Source organism: Hermetia illucens, chromosome 4 (genome assembly GCF_905115235.1).
Source record: "Hermetia illucens chromosome 4, iHerIll2.2.curated.20191125, whole genome shotgun sequence".
NCBI classification, from domain to species: Eukaryota; Metazoa; Arthropoda; class Insecta; order Diptera; family Stratiomyidae; genus Hermetia; species Hermetia illucens.
The window spans coordinates 98,290,824-98,304,584 of NC_051852.1; the positions used below are offsets into that span (position 1 = coordinate 98,290,824).

General features: G+C 39.9%; 1 protein-coding gene across 1 annotated transcript in view; it reads right to left on the reverse strand.

Moving 5' to 3' along the window:
• LOC119655814 (sodium/potassium/calcium exchanger 4-like) overlaps positions 1-4,159 on the reverse strand; it is a 36,788-nt gene extending 32,629 nt beyond the window's left edge. The window contains exon 1 of the mRNA XM_038061919.1: positions 3,809-4,159. Within this exon, the coding sequence (XP_037917847.1) occupies positions 3,809-3,884 (76 nt within the window). The 5' untranslated portion in view covers positions 3,885-4,159. The remainder of the gene's footprint in view (positions 1-3,808) is intronic.
• Between the last annotated feature and the right edge of the window lie 9,602 nt (positions 4,160-13,761).

Below are 13,761 nucleotides of genomic sequence, written 5' to 3' on the forward strand. Positions count from 1 at the left end.
AATTCCACTTGTCAACGCAACTGAAGTCGAGGAAGCAATAAAAAGAATGAAATCGGAGAAAGCAACAGGACCTGAACACATCGCATCTGAGCTCTGGAAAGCAAAGAGCTGGGACCCAACAATGCGGCTCAGTAAATTCTTCATTCGGGTTGTTCAGGAAAATTGAACACCATCTGACTGGCAATAAAGTACCAAAGTTCCAATATGGAAAAGAAAAGGTTGTCCAGCAGAATCTTCAACCTATCGCCCGATCCGGTTGCTACCCCATACCATAAAAATTTTTGAACGTATTCTTTCACTTCAAGGCCCTGATCGAACATCGATTGTTGCGCGAACGATTATATTATTATTATTATTCTTTACAACCGTATTCGCGAAGACGTTTAAATAACTCGTGAATCAAGCTGGGTTTGTCAAGATCTAGGGAGCTACCGGCGCAAACATCGTGAGAAATATCACCATCTTTACATTGAATTTTTGAATCTGGGGAAAGCGTTTAATCCTCTCCCACACGAATTCATTTGGTATGTTCTACGACAGAATAACTCATGCACAGGGTTAAATTATTCTATGACGATCCAAAAAGTAAAGTTCAAAGTATGGCGGTGTACCAAAACCGCTTCATGTCTCTATTCATCAAGGAAGTGCCCTCCCACCACTCCACTTTGTTCTGGTTATGGACAGTGTTACACGGGACATCCAACGTCCAGCTTATAATACACTGTTTTATGCAGATTAAGTTTTTCTAGTGTCTAATAGCAGAAATCATATCGAGGAACTTGCTCCGAAATCGCATGATCCCTCGGTCTCAGATTGGGACTGAATAAAATTGAATTTCTGAAGACCGATCCCCATGAAACAGGCGCTATCAATGTCAGTGGCAGCCACTCACAGCTAATGAAATTGCTTCAGACATTGCGTAACCTGGATGAAGTGGCGTTCCACAACTGGTGTTCTTTCTAATCGACATATTAACGAACGTCTCAAGTCTAAAATTTTTCGCAATGTCGTCCGCCTTGTCGCCCTTTATCCCTCTGAGTGTTGGCCGACTATAAAAGCAATGAACGTAGTCTGCGGTAATGGAGACAACAATGTTGCATTGGACAAGTGGCGTAACACATTACATCCAAAATGAGAATATCCACGAGCAATATGGGGTTGCACTGATCGTGGAAAAATTGGTTTGAACATAGAAATTGATGGTAAGTGACCAAAAAGGCAGCGAAAGAACAGTGGCTTGATACGGAATTGGGGGAATTGAGATTCCGAACAAAGTCTGTTAAAATGCTGCTAAAATTAAGCTCGCATGGTTCTTCCCCGCCCCGTGGAAAAGCAGACGCCTGCTCTGCTAACGAGGTCTCAAAAACCATTTGACGTACCCCCGTCCTACTGCCCTATCTGTCTTTTAGACACTATGGGAAGGATATTGGACAGAGTGACATGCAACAGACTTCTCCCACTTGTCGAGCTAGCGGGTAGTCTATCCCAGCAGCAGTTTGAGTTTCGGAAAGTCCGTTATACAGTCGATGATAGCAATAATCATGAATCTGGCTCAAGAGACGTGGGCTCTTTACCAAGAGCCCCAAGCGCTGCGTTTTGATGACGTTGGATGTCAGTAATGACCGATAATGCCCTTTACAGGCTATTTAATTTCCCGAATTATTGCCCTTAGAATCGCATGCACTTCACTTCACTTTTTGTTTTTATTCAAAAGGTAGACTCCCGCTTCAGACTCCACAAGATAGTCGACGAATGATCGCTCCATTTGGCATTTGGCAGACAGCAGAAGAGGAATAAAAGCTTCTCAGGAAGTCCTAGGGGGATTAAAGTATTGTTGCGAAACACATCCATCTCCAAATCATACCAGCTTTTTTTGAAGCATAAAGAAGATTTAAGGTGGTAGTTCAGTATAACGATTTTTTTTTCTTCACATATTTCGAAAGTATAACATATTGAAAATGGACCATCAAAATCCCAGATTCAAATTCAAAATATTTCTAAGATCATTTCACAAACAATGAAGCACGCCGCAATGGGTACAAAAATGGAAATTAGCCGGCAGCAACTATTATACTTCAATCGTCCCTTCTCTCTAATATCCTGGATCCTATATTGTCATAGACATCTGATTAAGGTCTAGGCATTATGTAAAAATATATATTATAAAAAAGTAAAAAATCGACACAGTATTCGAGAAAGAATTTTGGGAATTCTCATTAGTAAGTTTTGTTACGAAAAATCTATTGTGAAAACTTTATACACCTTGTACTCAAAACTACGTTTCCAAGGTTTCGGAAAAGCACTCACAAAAACTACTTAACATTAGCTTGAAATTTGAATCCCTTATTCCACACATCTATTCTTCAATAATATTTAATTTTCTAATGATAAATATTTTTTTAACAATTTAACAAAAAAAATACAGTGATTTTGTAAATTTTTTTTTCTCACAATTTCACCATTTTTTCATTTTTAAAATATAAAAGATATGTTCGTATTTATCGTTCCCTTTTTTTCACGTCTACACAATAGAAAGATTTTTTTTTTAATTGTGACGGCAAGGGAAATTTATTTGAGATCATCTTTTTAAAGTAGTCACAGATTCAAAATTAAGTAAAAAAATCGTTGAATATTTCAAGCTTCCACCAAAATCATATTAAAATCTCCCAACAATCGTGTATTATTTTCTTGTTTAAAGAACGTTGAAGTATGGTTGAAATTGCAAGCGTCAGACTACCTTAAGATATACAAAGTGTTACTCCACAAATATCCCTCCCTTTTAATTGCCTATCACGACTAGCGGGGAAAGCTTAGAATGAATTCTTCAACCTCAAAGAGGTGTCACCACCTTAGTTGGGTACCACCTTTCTAGCCCTAGAGTAAATAATACTAACCAGGATGAGATTTGCCGCACTTACAACCTGAGATGCCTGGGTATTACGGGATCATTCAGACTATAGTGACTTCTCCATCCTCTAATCTCAAAGAGGCTTAGGAACATCTATGAATAGAAAATTGACTAAACTAGATAGCTGTTACGAGGGGACTTAAATGTAAAGGATTTTTTCCATTTCGATTTTACTGTCGGTAATTTTCTAAGATTAAAGACTTGTCTACGTTTGTCGTCCAATTTGGTATTCCACAGAGTCACTTTTCCTTTTCTAAGTTAAATCCTGCGCTCAGCAGAATTAGAATCATGCGACCATTGAGAGCTCGTCGAATATGCAAACCTTGGATTTTCTCGACTGATCAACTCTAATTTATAACAAATATGAATCCTATCGAAAAGCCCTTATCTATCCACATTTTTGCGGATAGGTAAAGGCTGTTAAAAGTCATCCTTCGCATTTTTTATAATGTTGACATAACTGAGGCCAATGAAGTAAAAATTAGATAGCAGGTGCTTGACTCACTTTCCCTTCAGGGCATCAATTAAACTAAAATTATATAATAGATGCCTCAGTTTCTATCGATAAACTATCAGAAAGATAATGAAACGGAATATGACAAATAATCAGAACTAATCAATAATGGAAACTCGATGTAATAAAAATACCAAATAAAGTGTTAATCTACTTTATTCATAAAAAAATTTCGTTTTCAATCCTACTTCAACCATTCAATTTTCAGCAGTTTTCATTCAAAAGGAAAGTACAAAAATGAGCCATGGACAACACTTGCAACTAAATGCAATTTACTTGCATTAAGTAAACCTTCTTGTATTGATTTTACTATTCTTACTTTCCAAACTGAAGTGAAAGTAAAATAGAAGAAATTGATCACAGGAATTTCTAGAAAAGAACATTACCGTTCGATAAATGTCCAGAGGATAATCCGATGGGGACACAAAGTGCGACAAACACGAATGCACAGGTAGTCCGCATTTTTTCACTGAAAGGTCCTTATTGTGGACATGCACTTCATAAAATTTCGATTTTTATAATTATTTATTAACACGAAGCCTTTAAAATAAAGTTAATAGCAAACAATAAAAAAGACACTTGTTGCAAATTAATAACACACTTCGTTTCACAATTTGTCACAGAAGACACTTATCTTACTTAAACCGAGAGCTCCAAGTACCTAGATTACACACGTACTTGGAAGCACTCTAGATAGATAATGCCTATCAATCTGAAGACAAATCAGAGACTGAAACAACCCTATTCAAATTGCTGTCTTTTTGGTATGTGGATCATCGGATCATAGCTTCCTATTGGGGTATCCTTATCAAATAATTGCACCATTCGTTTCGTAACATTGATTACCAATAATAACAGAGTTTGCTCCTTTCGAAAAATTTTGATTAACAGATAACGCAACAGAAATTTTTTTTCCAATTGTTATTCAACTAATCAACATACTCACGTTTTTTCGGGTCTTTCTAGCGTTTATTATAAATAAACAAACGTCAAATAAATGCGTCAATTTCATGTTGGGATTTTTATAACATCATCCCCTACGAAAAACCTCTTTTCATACCAAGGACTATTTGCTACATGTAACAGAATGCATTGACTCAACAATCATCCACCAAAATCTAGATTTTCACCCATTACGGCACCTTAAGAAGCTCATTCCAAAAATAAAAAATATTGCGAGGCTGGAAATTTTTTTTCATGATTCACACGTCAATGTCATTTACTATTCTTTTTAATCATCCCGATATGGTTGTTATATCGCATCTAAATCAGTTAGAGGCTTTGAAAGGCTTTATCATATATAAATGTAGTCTACAGCGCATATAACACAGCTAGATGGATCTGAGACGAAGTTCAAATGCGCTTGTTTACCTACAAATGAACAACGCAAATACAACTGATTTCAGATTTTCCAATACAGATAGGTTTAAAGTAAACTGCCATATGATCATCAAAATCAATTGAGCGAAAATCATTTTAACTAGACTTTTTCTCTCTTCTTTTTAGGTATTTCTCAAAGTAAATACCTAGGTAAGGTACATTAGAATCCAATGTTCTAAAGGCGCGCCCTACTGAACCATATAGAAGTTATGCAAAAGAGGTTCTTTAAATTTTTAACCAATTTCAGCAAAGCGAGGTTTTACGACCCACTTGGAAGTTTTTGTGCAACACAACCCTACGAAAATCGTTTTCTTTGACTGTCTTTTGTAATGAATGAAGTATTGGAGATGATCGCAATGGCAAATGGCTAATCCAGGCTATCGTCAACCATTGGATATGGCCACAATGGCCAATGGCCAATCCAGGCTATCGTCAACCATGAGGGCAGAGCTATCCCCAAAACCAAAAGAAAGATTGGGGAAGGTTGATCGTGCAAGTCCGCTAGCATCTAAGTGGAGTTTCACCGAAGAGTCCCATCAACACATGCTTGCTAGTCTCTGTGGTGACCAGACTAGGGAATGTAGAAGGAGACTTCAATTATTCACACGTTTCATATGTCTTATAAATTGTGCGTTACTATTGTTCCCGCATCTTAAACCCTAAATGAACAACTCCAAACCAGAAAGTGGACGCTTCAGGTAATGTTTTGTATTATTCTTTTATGGGGAACTTTTGACGCGTGTTTTTCCATTTGACCATACTTAAAAATTTAAAGTATTCGTTCACGTTTGTATAAAATCCAAAATATTGGTACATATCGAAGACATAAGTCCAAAACCAACATTCCCTATTACCGCTTTCTGGTCCTTACATACAAACATATGTATGTACACATCTAAATTGAACATCCAAACCTTCTACATAGGGATATTTCCCCTTTACTTTACTACCGAGCACACTGGCCAGGCCAGGAAGTAGAAGACTTTGTAGTTAGAAATAAACATTACTCGCACTATGAACATGATATGTGTACATATATCCGAATTGAGTTCTACCCACAACTTTTGCGAGTAACTGAGACTGATATAACTGAGTATGTATAACTAAAAAAGCTTTAAAAGCAAAAATAAGATGTTCTCACGCAACCCCCGGTATATATGCACCCTAGGCATCTCAGATTGTTCACTTCGTTGTGGTACTAATGTACGGAGTATAAAGATCTTAGAATGACACATCCACTCCAACTCAGTCGCACGAGTGTCTGAACTAGAGCGGGAGGGCGTGGGGTTCTTATTAAAAACCACCCCGCCCACTACACTCCCAGCCCGCGAAACCACCATTTGAGTTTTACTTTACGAGGTGGGTTTGCTTTAGTCGCTCATGCTTCTCATCCTTCAAGCTTTCCTTGCTGTTTACTTCCTTCTGCAGCTCATCCTGTATTTTTACAATGGCAGAGGAAACCTTAAGCAATTCTCCTTCCACATCAGTAGTGCACGATTCAGATTCTTTCTCACCATAGTGGACCTTGGGCAGTGAAACATACATGCTCTGCATCATCCGTTATGCCACTCCTTACAGGGCAATTCGACGAATTATCCAAACCAAAACGGTGCATATAATGCCTATAGTAACCACGTTGTGACACGAGGGACTGGATAAAGTGGTAGTTGTTGTTGGGAATAAGCCGCGCGTCCACCGGCCCTTCGATTTCTTGTCCCATCTGCGGTGCCAAAGGTCAGGCGACCCTGACTTTGCCGCATTCCTGCGGTTTACCTGCCCCTCATAAGTCTTGCATGGTATAAAACATTCCTGCCTTTTGCTCGTATGTTGACGATTACTCCCGCCACCACCAATACTGCCTCATTTAAAATGATTCTAAAACGGCTACAAACCCTCAGAGCCATAAACAATAAACCGATCAGTCTATTGTAAATGACACTTCCCATCATCTTTCCCTTTGTATCCAACAGCCAGATCCCGGGATATGGGCTTATTGGCCTGGGGTGATCTGCACAGTTTTTTCGTTACTACCCTATAAGCACAACCTCAAGACTTTATGTCAGCATCTTGCACAACTGCTTGAAGCAGTCCGTATTGGTTTTGCGAATCGTTTCTTATAACTTTCGTTGTCCACCCGAACAGCCTGCCGAGTGGGTTGTACATTTTGGAACTCGATTTGCCCTTGTTCTCCATAAAAATAGTCCGGCAGACACCGTGAATGTAATCCTTAGAAACTTTCAAGCAACTCATCTGACTAAAGCAATGCTAACGTATATCAGGTCGACTATAGGCTCGAGGTAGGTTTTCTCTGAAAATGTATGAGGTCCCAACATTCGCGGTAACTACGTCTAGATTCGCGAATGCTTCGAACAGAATACTTTGTCGTTGTCCGGTTGCCGCCTTTTAAGAGTCCACACATTAAAGTCACTTATTATGATTATCGGCTCACGTCCTCTCACTTCCAAAACCAGAGTACTCAACATCTGCTCCTAGTGTAGCACTAGATGAAAAATAACAGTTGTATATGTGAGTTCATTTCACCTTTGCTCTCGACTCCCCCACTGTTTCCCGGAAAACTTGTTTTCCGCAGGCCATTTGTAGCTAATGTGGCTCTCCGCACCACACATCCTATATTGCCTCGATCTGTCATCGGCACTGGTACATTGTTTTGCAATGTATCCAAAGACAAAGCATTTAAAGCACCGTTTCAGTGCCACCTCCCTAAGGCCCCACATAGCCCAGCCTATTCTTACTCTCCTTGCTACTGCTACTGGTGGGCTGATGATTACCATAAGCTTTCTGCAGAATTTTTACAGCTGAATCTGGACACCCAATGAAGTCAAACTCCTTTTCCGAAGCCTTAAGTACCTCATCCTTGATTGTACCCTGATCTATACCCTTGAAGACTATAACGATCTCTAGCCTGTTAGCCCTTATATCGGGTTCCTACTTTAAAAACTTTCCGATTTGACTCAAGGATTTTCCTCCATTTCAACCTTGGATTTCTTTATCTTCAAAATAAGGTTTCCGTTTATTACGGCTGAAGTTTTCTCCTACATTGTTGAATTCTAAATATCTTTCTCCTCAAAACCACTGCGTATGATCCTTCACCTCGTTTGCAGATGATAATAGCCTCTAGTCGTATTCTCCTATTTATTTAACGAGGTGGAAATCTGGCCTGTGTGTGATTTTTACACATTAAAGGCAAAACACAGCCCCAGGGCTGTTTTTCTGTATACCCTACTCAATTTATGCGCGTTACATAAAACATGCAGCCCTGGTTCCCAAACTGGGACTATATATAGCAAGATGGAACTCATCATCAAAGCTATAAACCGACTGGAAGTATGCTGCAGCGCTCCTACATTTGGCATCATTGTTGCTTGAACGTTTTTCACACCTACACTCTACTTGCTGCAATTCTAATGTGAGCGTAATATCTCTTACGACACTTTATGATGAGGACCGCTTCCGTCTTTTCCTCCACAAGTATCAGTCCAGCACTCTCTAACCAAATCTTTGTCATCTTTATAACCCACCCCCACCAACCATAGCCATGGTGATTTTTCACAGCAGTGGTGGCAGTGCGAAGACCCCTAGGACACAGGAAGCCTTAGGAAGTAGTACCTACTTTTGTCGCTTCCTGTGGGAAATATCCCCTTGGATATGTACACTCCGAACAACTCAGTAAACATATCCGGTTTGAGTTTCACGGGGAGCGTAAAGGCTCTATTCGGACTTCTGGTCGAGCCCGGAGCTTTGTTTTCGTCTATTCTGCTATAGATCTCAACATTTCGTCTACGTAAATTGCCGCCAAATTCAGAAATCCCTGGAACATGTCAGCGCCCACTCTAGCCGGGGGTTCTGAATTATGAAGAAGGTAGAGCACGTGACCTGTGGAGATGAGCGGTGTCTGAATCGTCCCATGATGCTTCTATAGTCGCTCCCCATTGGTTTGTATCCCTCTCCGCGCAGAGTTCCCCCCTTTCTCGGCTATATGGCCAACTTAATGTTTTAGTGGACTTCCTTATATATGCCCTTTTTGCACCTAATCGATTCTACTTACCGTTCTCTGGATGAATACTGGCCGGCTCACTATTCCACCAGCAGTTGGTCTTCTACTAGGGAATATACATCTCCTAGACATGGTTGCGTCACGTGACATCCCACTGATTGTGCGACGTGGAAAATTTTCCCAATGAGGCCACCAGCCTCAAAAGGTTGGGTTAGCCACGCTTCTATGAAGGTTTACTTTTCCAATGCTTTTATAGACCATGCTGGACATATTAAGCAAGAGTGCAGGGCTGCCAAATTTCAGGTCTACCATTGAAGTGGACCCCCTTTCTGAAGGATTTAAACGTTAACTTCGCTGGCCTGAACTAGTACATCTAACTATGCAAAAGCCTGTAATAAATTTGGGCCTTTTGCATTGCACTCTCTGCTTACCCATCTGAGCTCCACGCATTAAGATCAACGGCAATCACATTTGCACTTCGCCCACTCTAAAATGCCTTCAAATACAGACAATGTGAGTGCTTATCGACGCCCATCGCAAAGCCATCGGCCGACATTGTATAGCTTGCCTGCCGCATGCCTATAATGTCGCTCTATTGGTTGAATCTATGACCCGTTCGCTATCGTAACGGTTTCTGTATGGTTGAAAGCCAATGAATTTCAATCAACGCTTCCATAACTTCCAAGCAATTATGAATTCCGGCAATATGACCATTCTACCTATACATTCTGCATTGCTAGAGCATTCCTTCGCAAGGTGTCCAAATATGAGACACTTGAAGCAGCTCTTTAATGAAAGCTCTCTCTGGCGGGATGCGTTTTAAGTATTTAACATTACTTATATTTATTATAATATTTAAGTTAACATTTATTATTAAATTAGTTATACATGTTATTTGACCTAATCTTAGTCAGCGGACTCAACTTCCGTTTTCCTATTTTTAATTCAAAAGACTTCAGTATTTATTCATATATTCGAACTTAATATTACAAATCAGAGACATTTACGAAAAACATAATTACTGCATTAGATTAATTTTTTGTGTGTCTACTACGTTTTAGACAACAACTCATGGCACATTTTTCTGCGATCTTCCACTCCCGTGGCGTGCTACGCAAAGTGGATAGATCCGCGCCATCTATTCGCTCGCACTCGCAACATTCGAAATAAATTTCGAATGCTGCGAATCCTGCCGCGCCACATCACTCCGCCCCCAGATGAAACCTAGGGGTTTCGGCGACTGATCCCCGAACTTCGTTCGCCGTTAATCCACAAAGCGGACACGACGTTGCTTCGGGGCGCACGCGGGTTTCAGCCTGGACAAAGAGACCGCCTTTTTGTGACTACCGATCTCGAGCTGGAAGAAATGTTCTGGTTGCGGCGACTGTGGACGGCAGCGGTGGCGGCGACGGGGACAGCCGTTTGCTGCTGTTGTTGATCGTTGTGACAATGATGACTAGTCCGGTGCGTGAAAGGTGTTGTGCAGGAGGGCGTGCGTACGGGAAGTCGCGTGAAAATCTACTTCTGGAGAGGGTCCGACGTGTGTCGCGCAGTACACTGTGTAGAGAAGGTTTTCTCGCGTTTTTTCTTGCCTCTGCTCCGACTCGGGATGTGGAGATGCGACACGTTTTCGTGATGTTTACAACGGCACTCCACACTCAACTGTAGATGCGAACGCGTGAAAATCACTTGCCGTACGGTCTACTGATGTTTTTGATAGATTTCTCGGTGTTTGGAAGTTCTATTTCTGCCGTGTTGCTCGGACGAATTTTGTCGTCAATAGAACTTCACCAATGGCGGCGATGGCGGATAATTTGTCGTTTTTTAAATATCGGGGTCACCAATTAAGTATTTAACATTACTTATATTTATTATAATATTTAAGTTAACATTTATTATTAAATTAGTTATACATGTTATTTGACCTAATCTTAGTCAGCGGACTCAACTTCCGTTTTCCTATTTTTAATTCAAAAGACTTCAGTATTTATTCATATATTCGAACTTAATATTACAAATCAGAGACATTTACGAAAAACATAATTACTGCATTAGATTAATTTTTTGTGTGTCTACTACGTTTTAGACAACAACTCATGGCACACTTTTCTGCGATCTTCCACTCCCGTGGCGTGCTACGCAAAGTGGATAGATCCGCGCCATCTATTCGCTCGCACTCGCAACATTCGAAATAAATTTCGAATGCTGCGAATCCTGCCGCGCCACACGTTATTCGAATCTAACTTTTCCAGTTGACAATTTAATTTTTTTTTTTAACGTAGTGCAAGTTTCTTCTCTGGATGTTACTTCGTCGAGATCGCTATACTGTACATATATCTTATTTTTTGGGCCCGTAATTCGACATTCTGGATATTTTCAACTCAAGCAGGGGATCGCCTTTCTGAGTCCTTCGGATCTTGCTGAGATTTTAAGAGAATCAATGGCTTCTTGATAAACTCGTGTGTATTTTCTATAAGCCTCAGCCGGATTTCTTCTTTAAATACTCTTCCACCCTTAGCATTTAATGTGCTTTCCTGGCTTTCTTTTCAACGAATTGAGGACTAGAAACTGTTGGCTAAAGTACGCTTTTTTTTCCAAATAAGACTATATAATTTTTCTTTTTCACAATTGTTATTACCCGTTTTAGCCTCTTTCACTGAACACTAAATGTAGTTTTGACGTCAGCCCATGATGAAAACAATTCGGGAAACCAGAAGCTATTATAGATGCTTCATATATGAAAAGTTGTTGGTTCTTGTTAGGAATTCAAATTCAATGTGCGTTTTCTTATTCGTACACAGTAAAAAAATCAATGTATGTATTTCTCGATATATATCCAAAATCAAAGATAAATTGTGTATGTATGTAAACATTGAAGGTAATTGCTATGAGCATCCTAAATAAAAGAAACTTACATATTATCGCTTCCTGGCGCATTCTTACATAGGCATATATGTAAGCATCTAGATTGATCGTACGCATCTGAAAAGTCAATATCACTCGCACTGAAAATATACATATATATATGTATATATTTGAATTAGATACTACACACAACTTTCCTTTCCATATACATATGTATAATATATGTTTATCTCGTCTCGAAAAACTGAGGCTGGCATACATATAACTACTAGAGTTTAAAAGAAAGTTAAAATAAAATATTCCCAGACGCCCCACAAATATCTATAAATATTTACATATATTTTTGGCCAGCATAACTTTCTTTTTTCAAAACTCAATAAAAACTATTGTATGCATCGGAAAATATTTATTTTTTTTTTATAATGTAGGTACATGTCTAAAGTTTTTATTTACATTGTTTTGAAGATCAAATCTGTTAGGTGACGTCCCTATTCTCCATACATTGCGTAAACCGATTTCTGGCGTTTGTCATGACTCTTGTTAGCATAGCAGGTGTTATGTTGGCAATTTCTTCTTGGATGTTGGTCTTCAAATCTTGTAGGGTTCTGGGACAGTTCACATAAACACAGGATTTCAAAAAACCCCATAGAAAAAAATCACAAGGGGACAGATCGGGAGAGCGTGCCGGCCATTCGAAATCTCCTCTAATTGAAATAAGGCGCTCTGGAAAGTGTTCCCTCAAAACAGCCATCGATGCTCTTGAAGTACGTGCTGTTGCACCGTCTTGTTGGAGCCAAGTGTCCCCCAAATCCAAATTTTCTAGCCGTGGGAAAAAAAATTCTGTAGCATGTTTACATACCGGTCCGAATTCACTGTCACCGTAACCTCATTTTCCTGAAAAAACCAGGGACCAATAATTCCAGCTGAGGAAATTGCACCCCACACTGTGACTTTGGGTGAATGCAAAGACTTTTGATGCAATTCTCGAGGGTTGGTGTCAGCCCAGTAGCGCATGTTTTGTTTGTTAACCGACCCACACAAATGAAAATGGGCTTCATCGCTAAAAAAACAATAGCACCCTCGGGAACGACATCAAGAAGAAGCTCACACGCGTTCATCCGAGAATTGAAGTCACGTCGCCATCTTATAGGGATGAAAATGAAGATCATCACGAAGAATTCTTCTCACAGAACGATCGGATAGTGCAAGAGCAGATGCGTGTTTGCGCGCAGAACGCCGTGGCGATCGCAACATTGACGCTCTCACTGCTTCAATGTTCTCAGGTGATCTAACGGGCCGAGGGACTCCAGTTCTTCCTTTTGTCGCACTTGCAGTTTGTCTGAATGTAGTGACCCATGCAACAATTGATTTGCGGTCTGGGACGGGAGCTAACGGGGCTAAATTAAAGCGATTCCGAAATGCACGCTGTGTTGCAATAACTGAACATCCGCTTGAAAAGTAAACCTCAACAGCAAAGGCACGCTCCTCACTATTCCAACGCATGATGGCGACTGAACCGTGTCGGGACAAAACTTTACAGTATCCCCTCTTGAACGAGACCACTAGCGCTCCACTATGACATCAACTAACTGAGTGGCGCGCATTTTAAAAAAGGAAGTTATGCTGCCGCACCCTGTACATTTTGGGTTCTAATTCCGTCATCTTCTAACTAATTTGAAAAGGCTATTTCTGAAAAGTATTAATTGAACCTTAAGGTAGTGAATCCCACACAATAATACGCCAAAAAAAAGCACCTCCTTTTCATATGTATGGGAAGTACAGTAAGTTCAGCCATTTCCTAGTAATTTAGATGTGACAAACAGGTAGACAGACAGACGTATAAACAGAATGTCGCCCTGAAAGGGCATTCAAGATAGCGCCTTGTCCAAATTTATCCAAAACTGATTCTCATTCCGAAGCCAAGTGACCGATTGGATGATCCTCTTCAAATAGATCGATATGTTTCGTCAACATCATTGACAAACTATTTGAACGAGTAATTTGCTACTGCGGAAAGAAAGAAGGTCTTTTTGACAAGCAATTCGGTTTTCGTAAGGGGAGATAAATCGGCAATGCAAT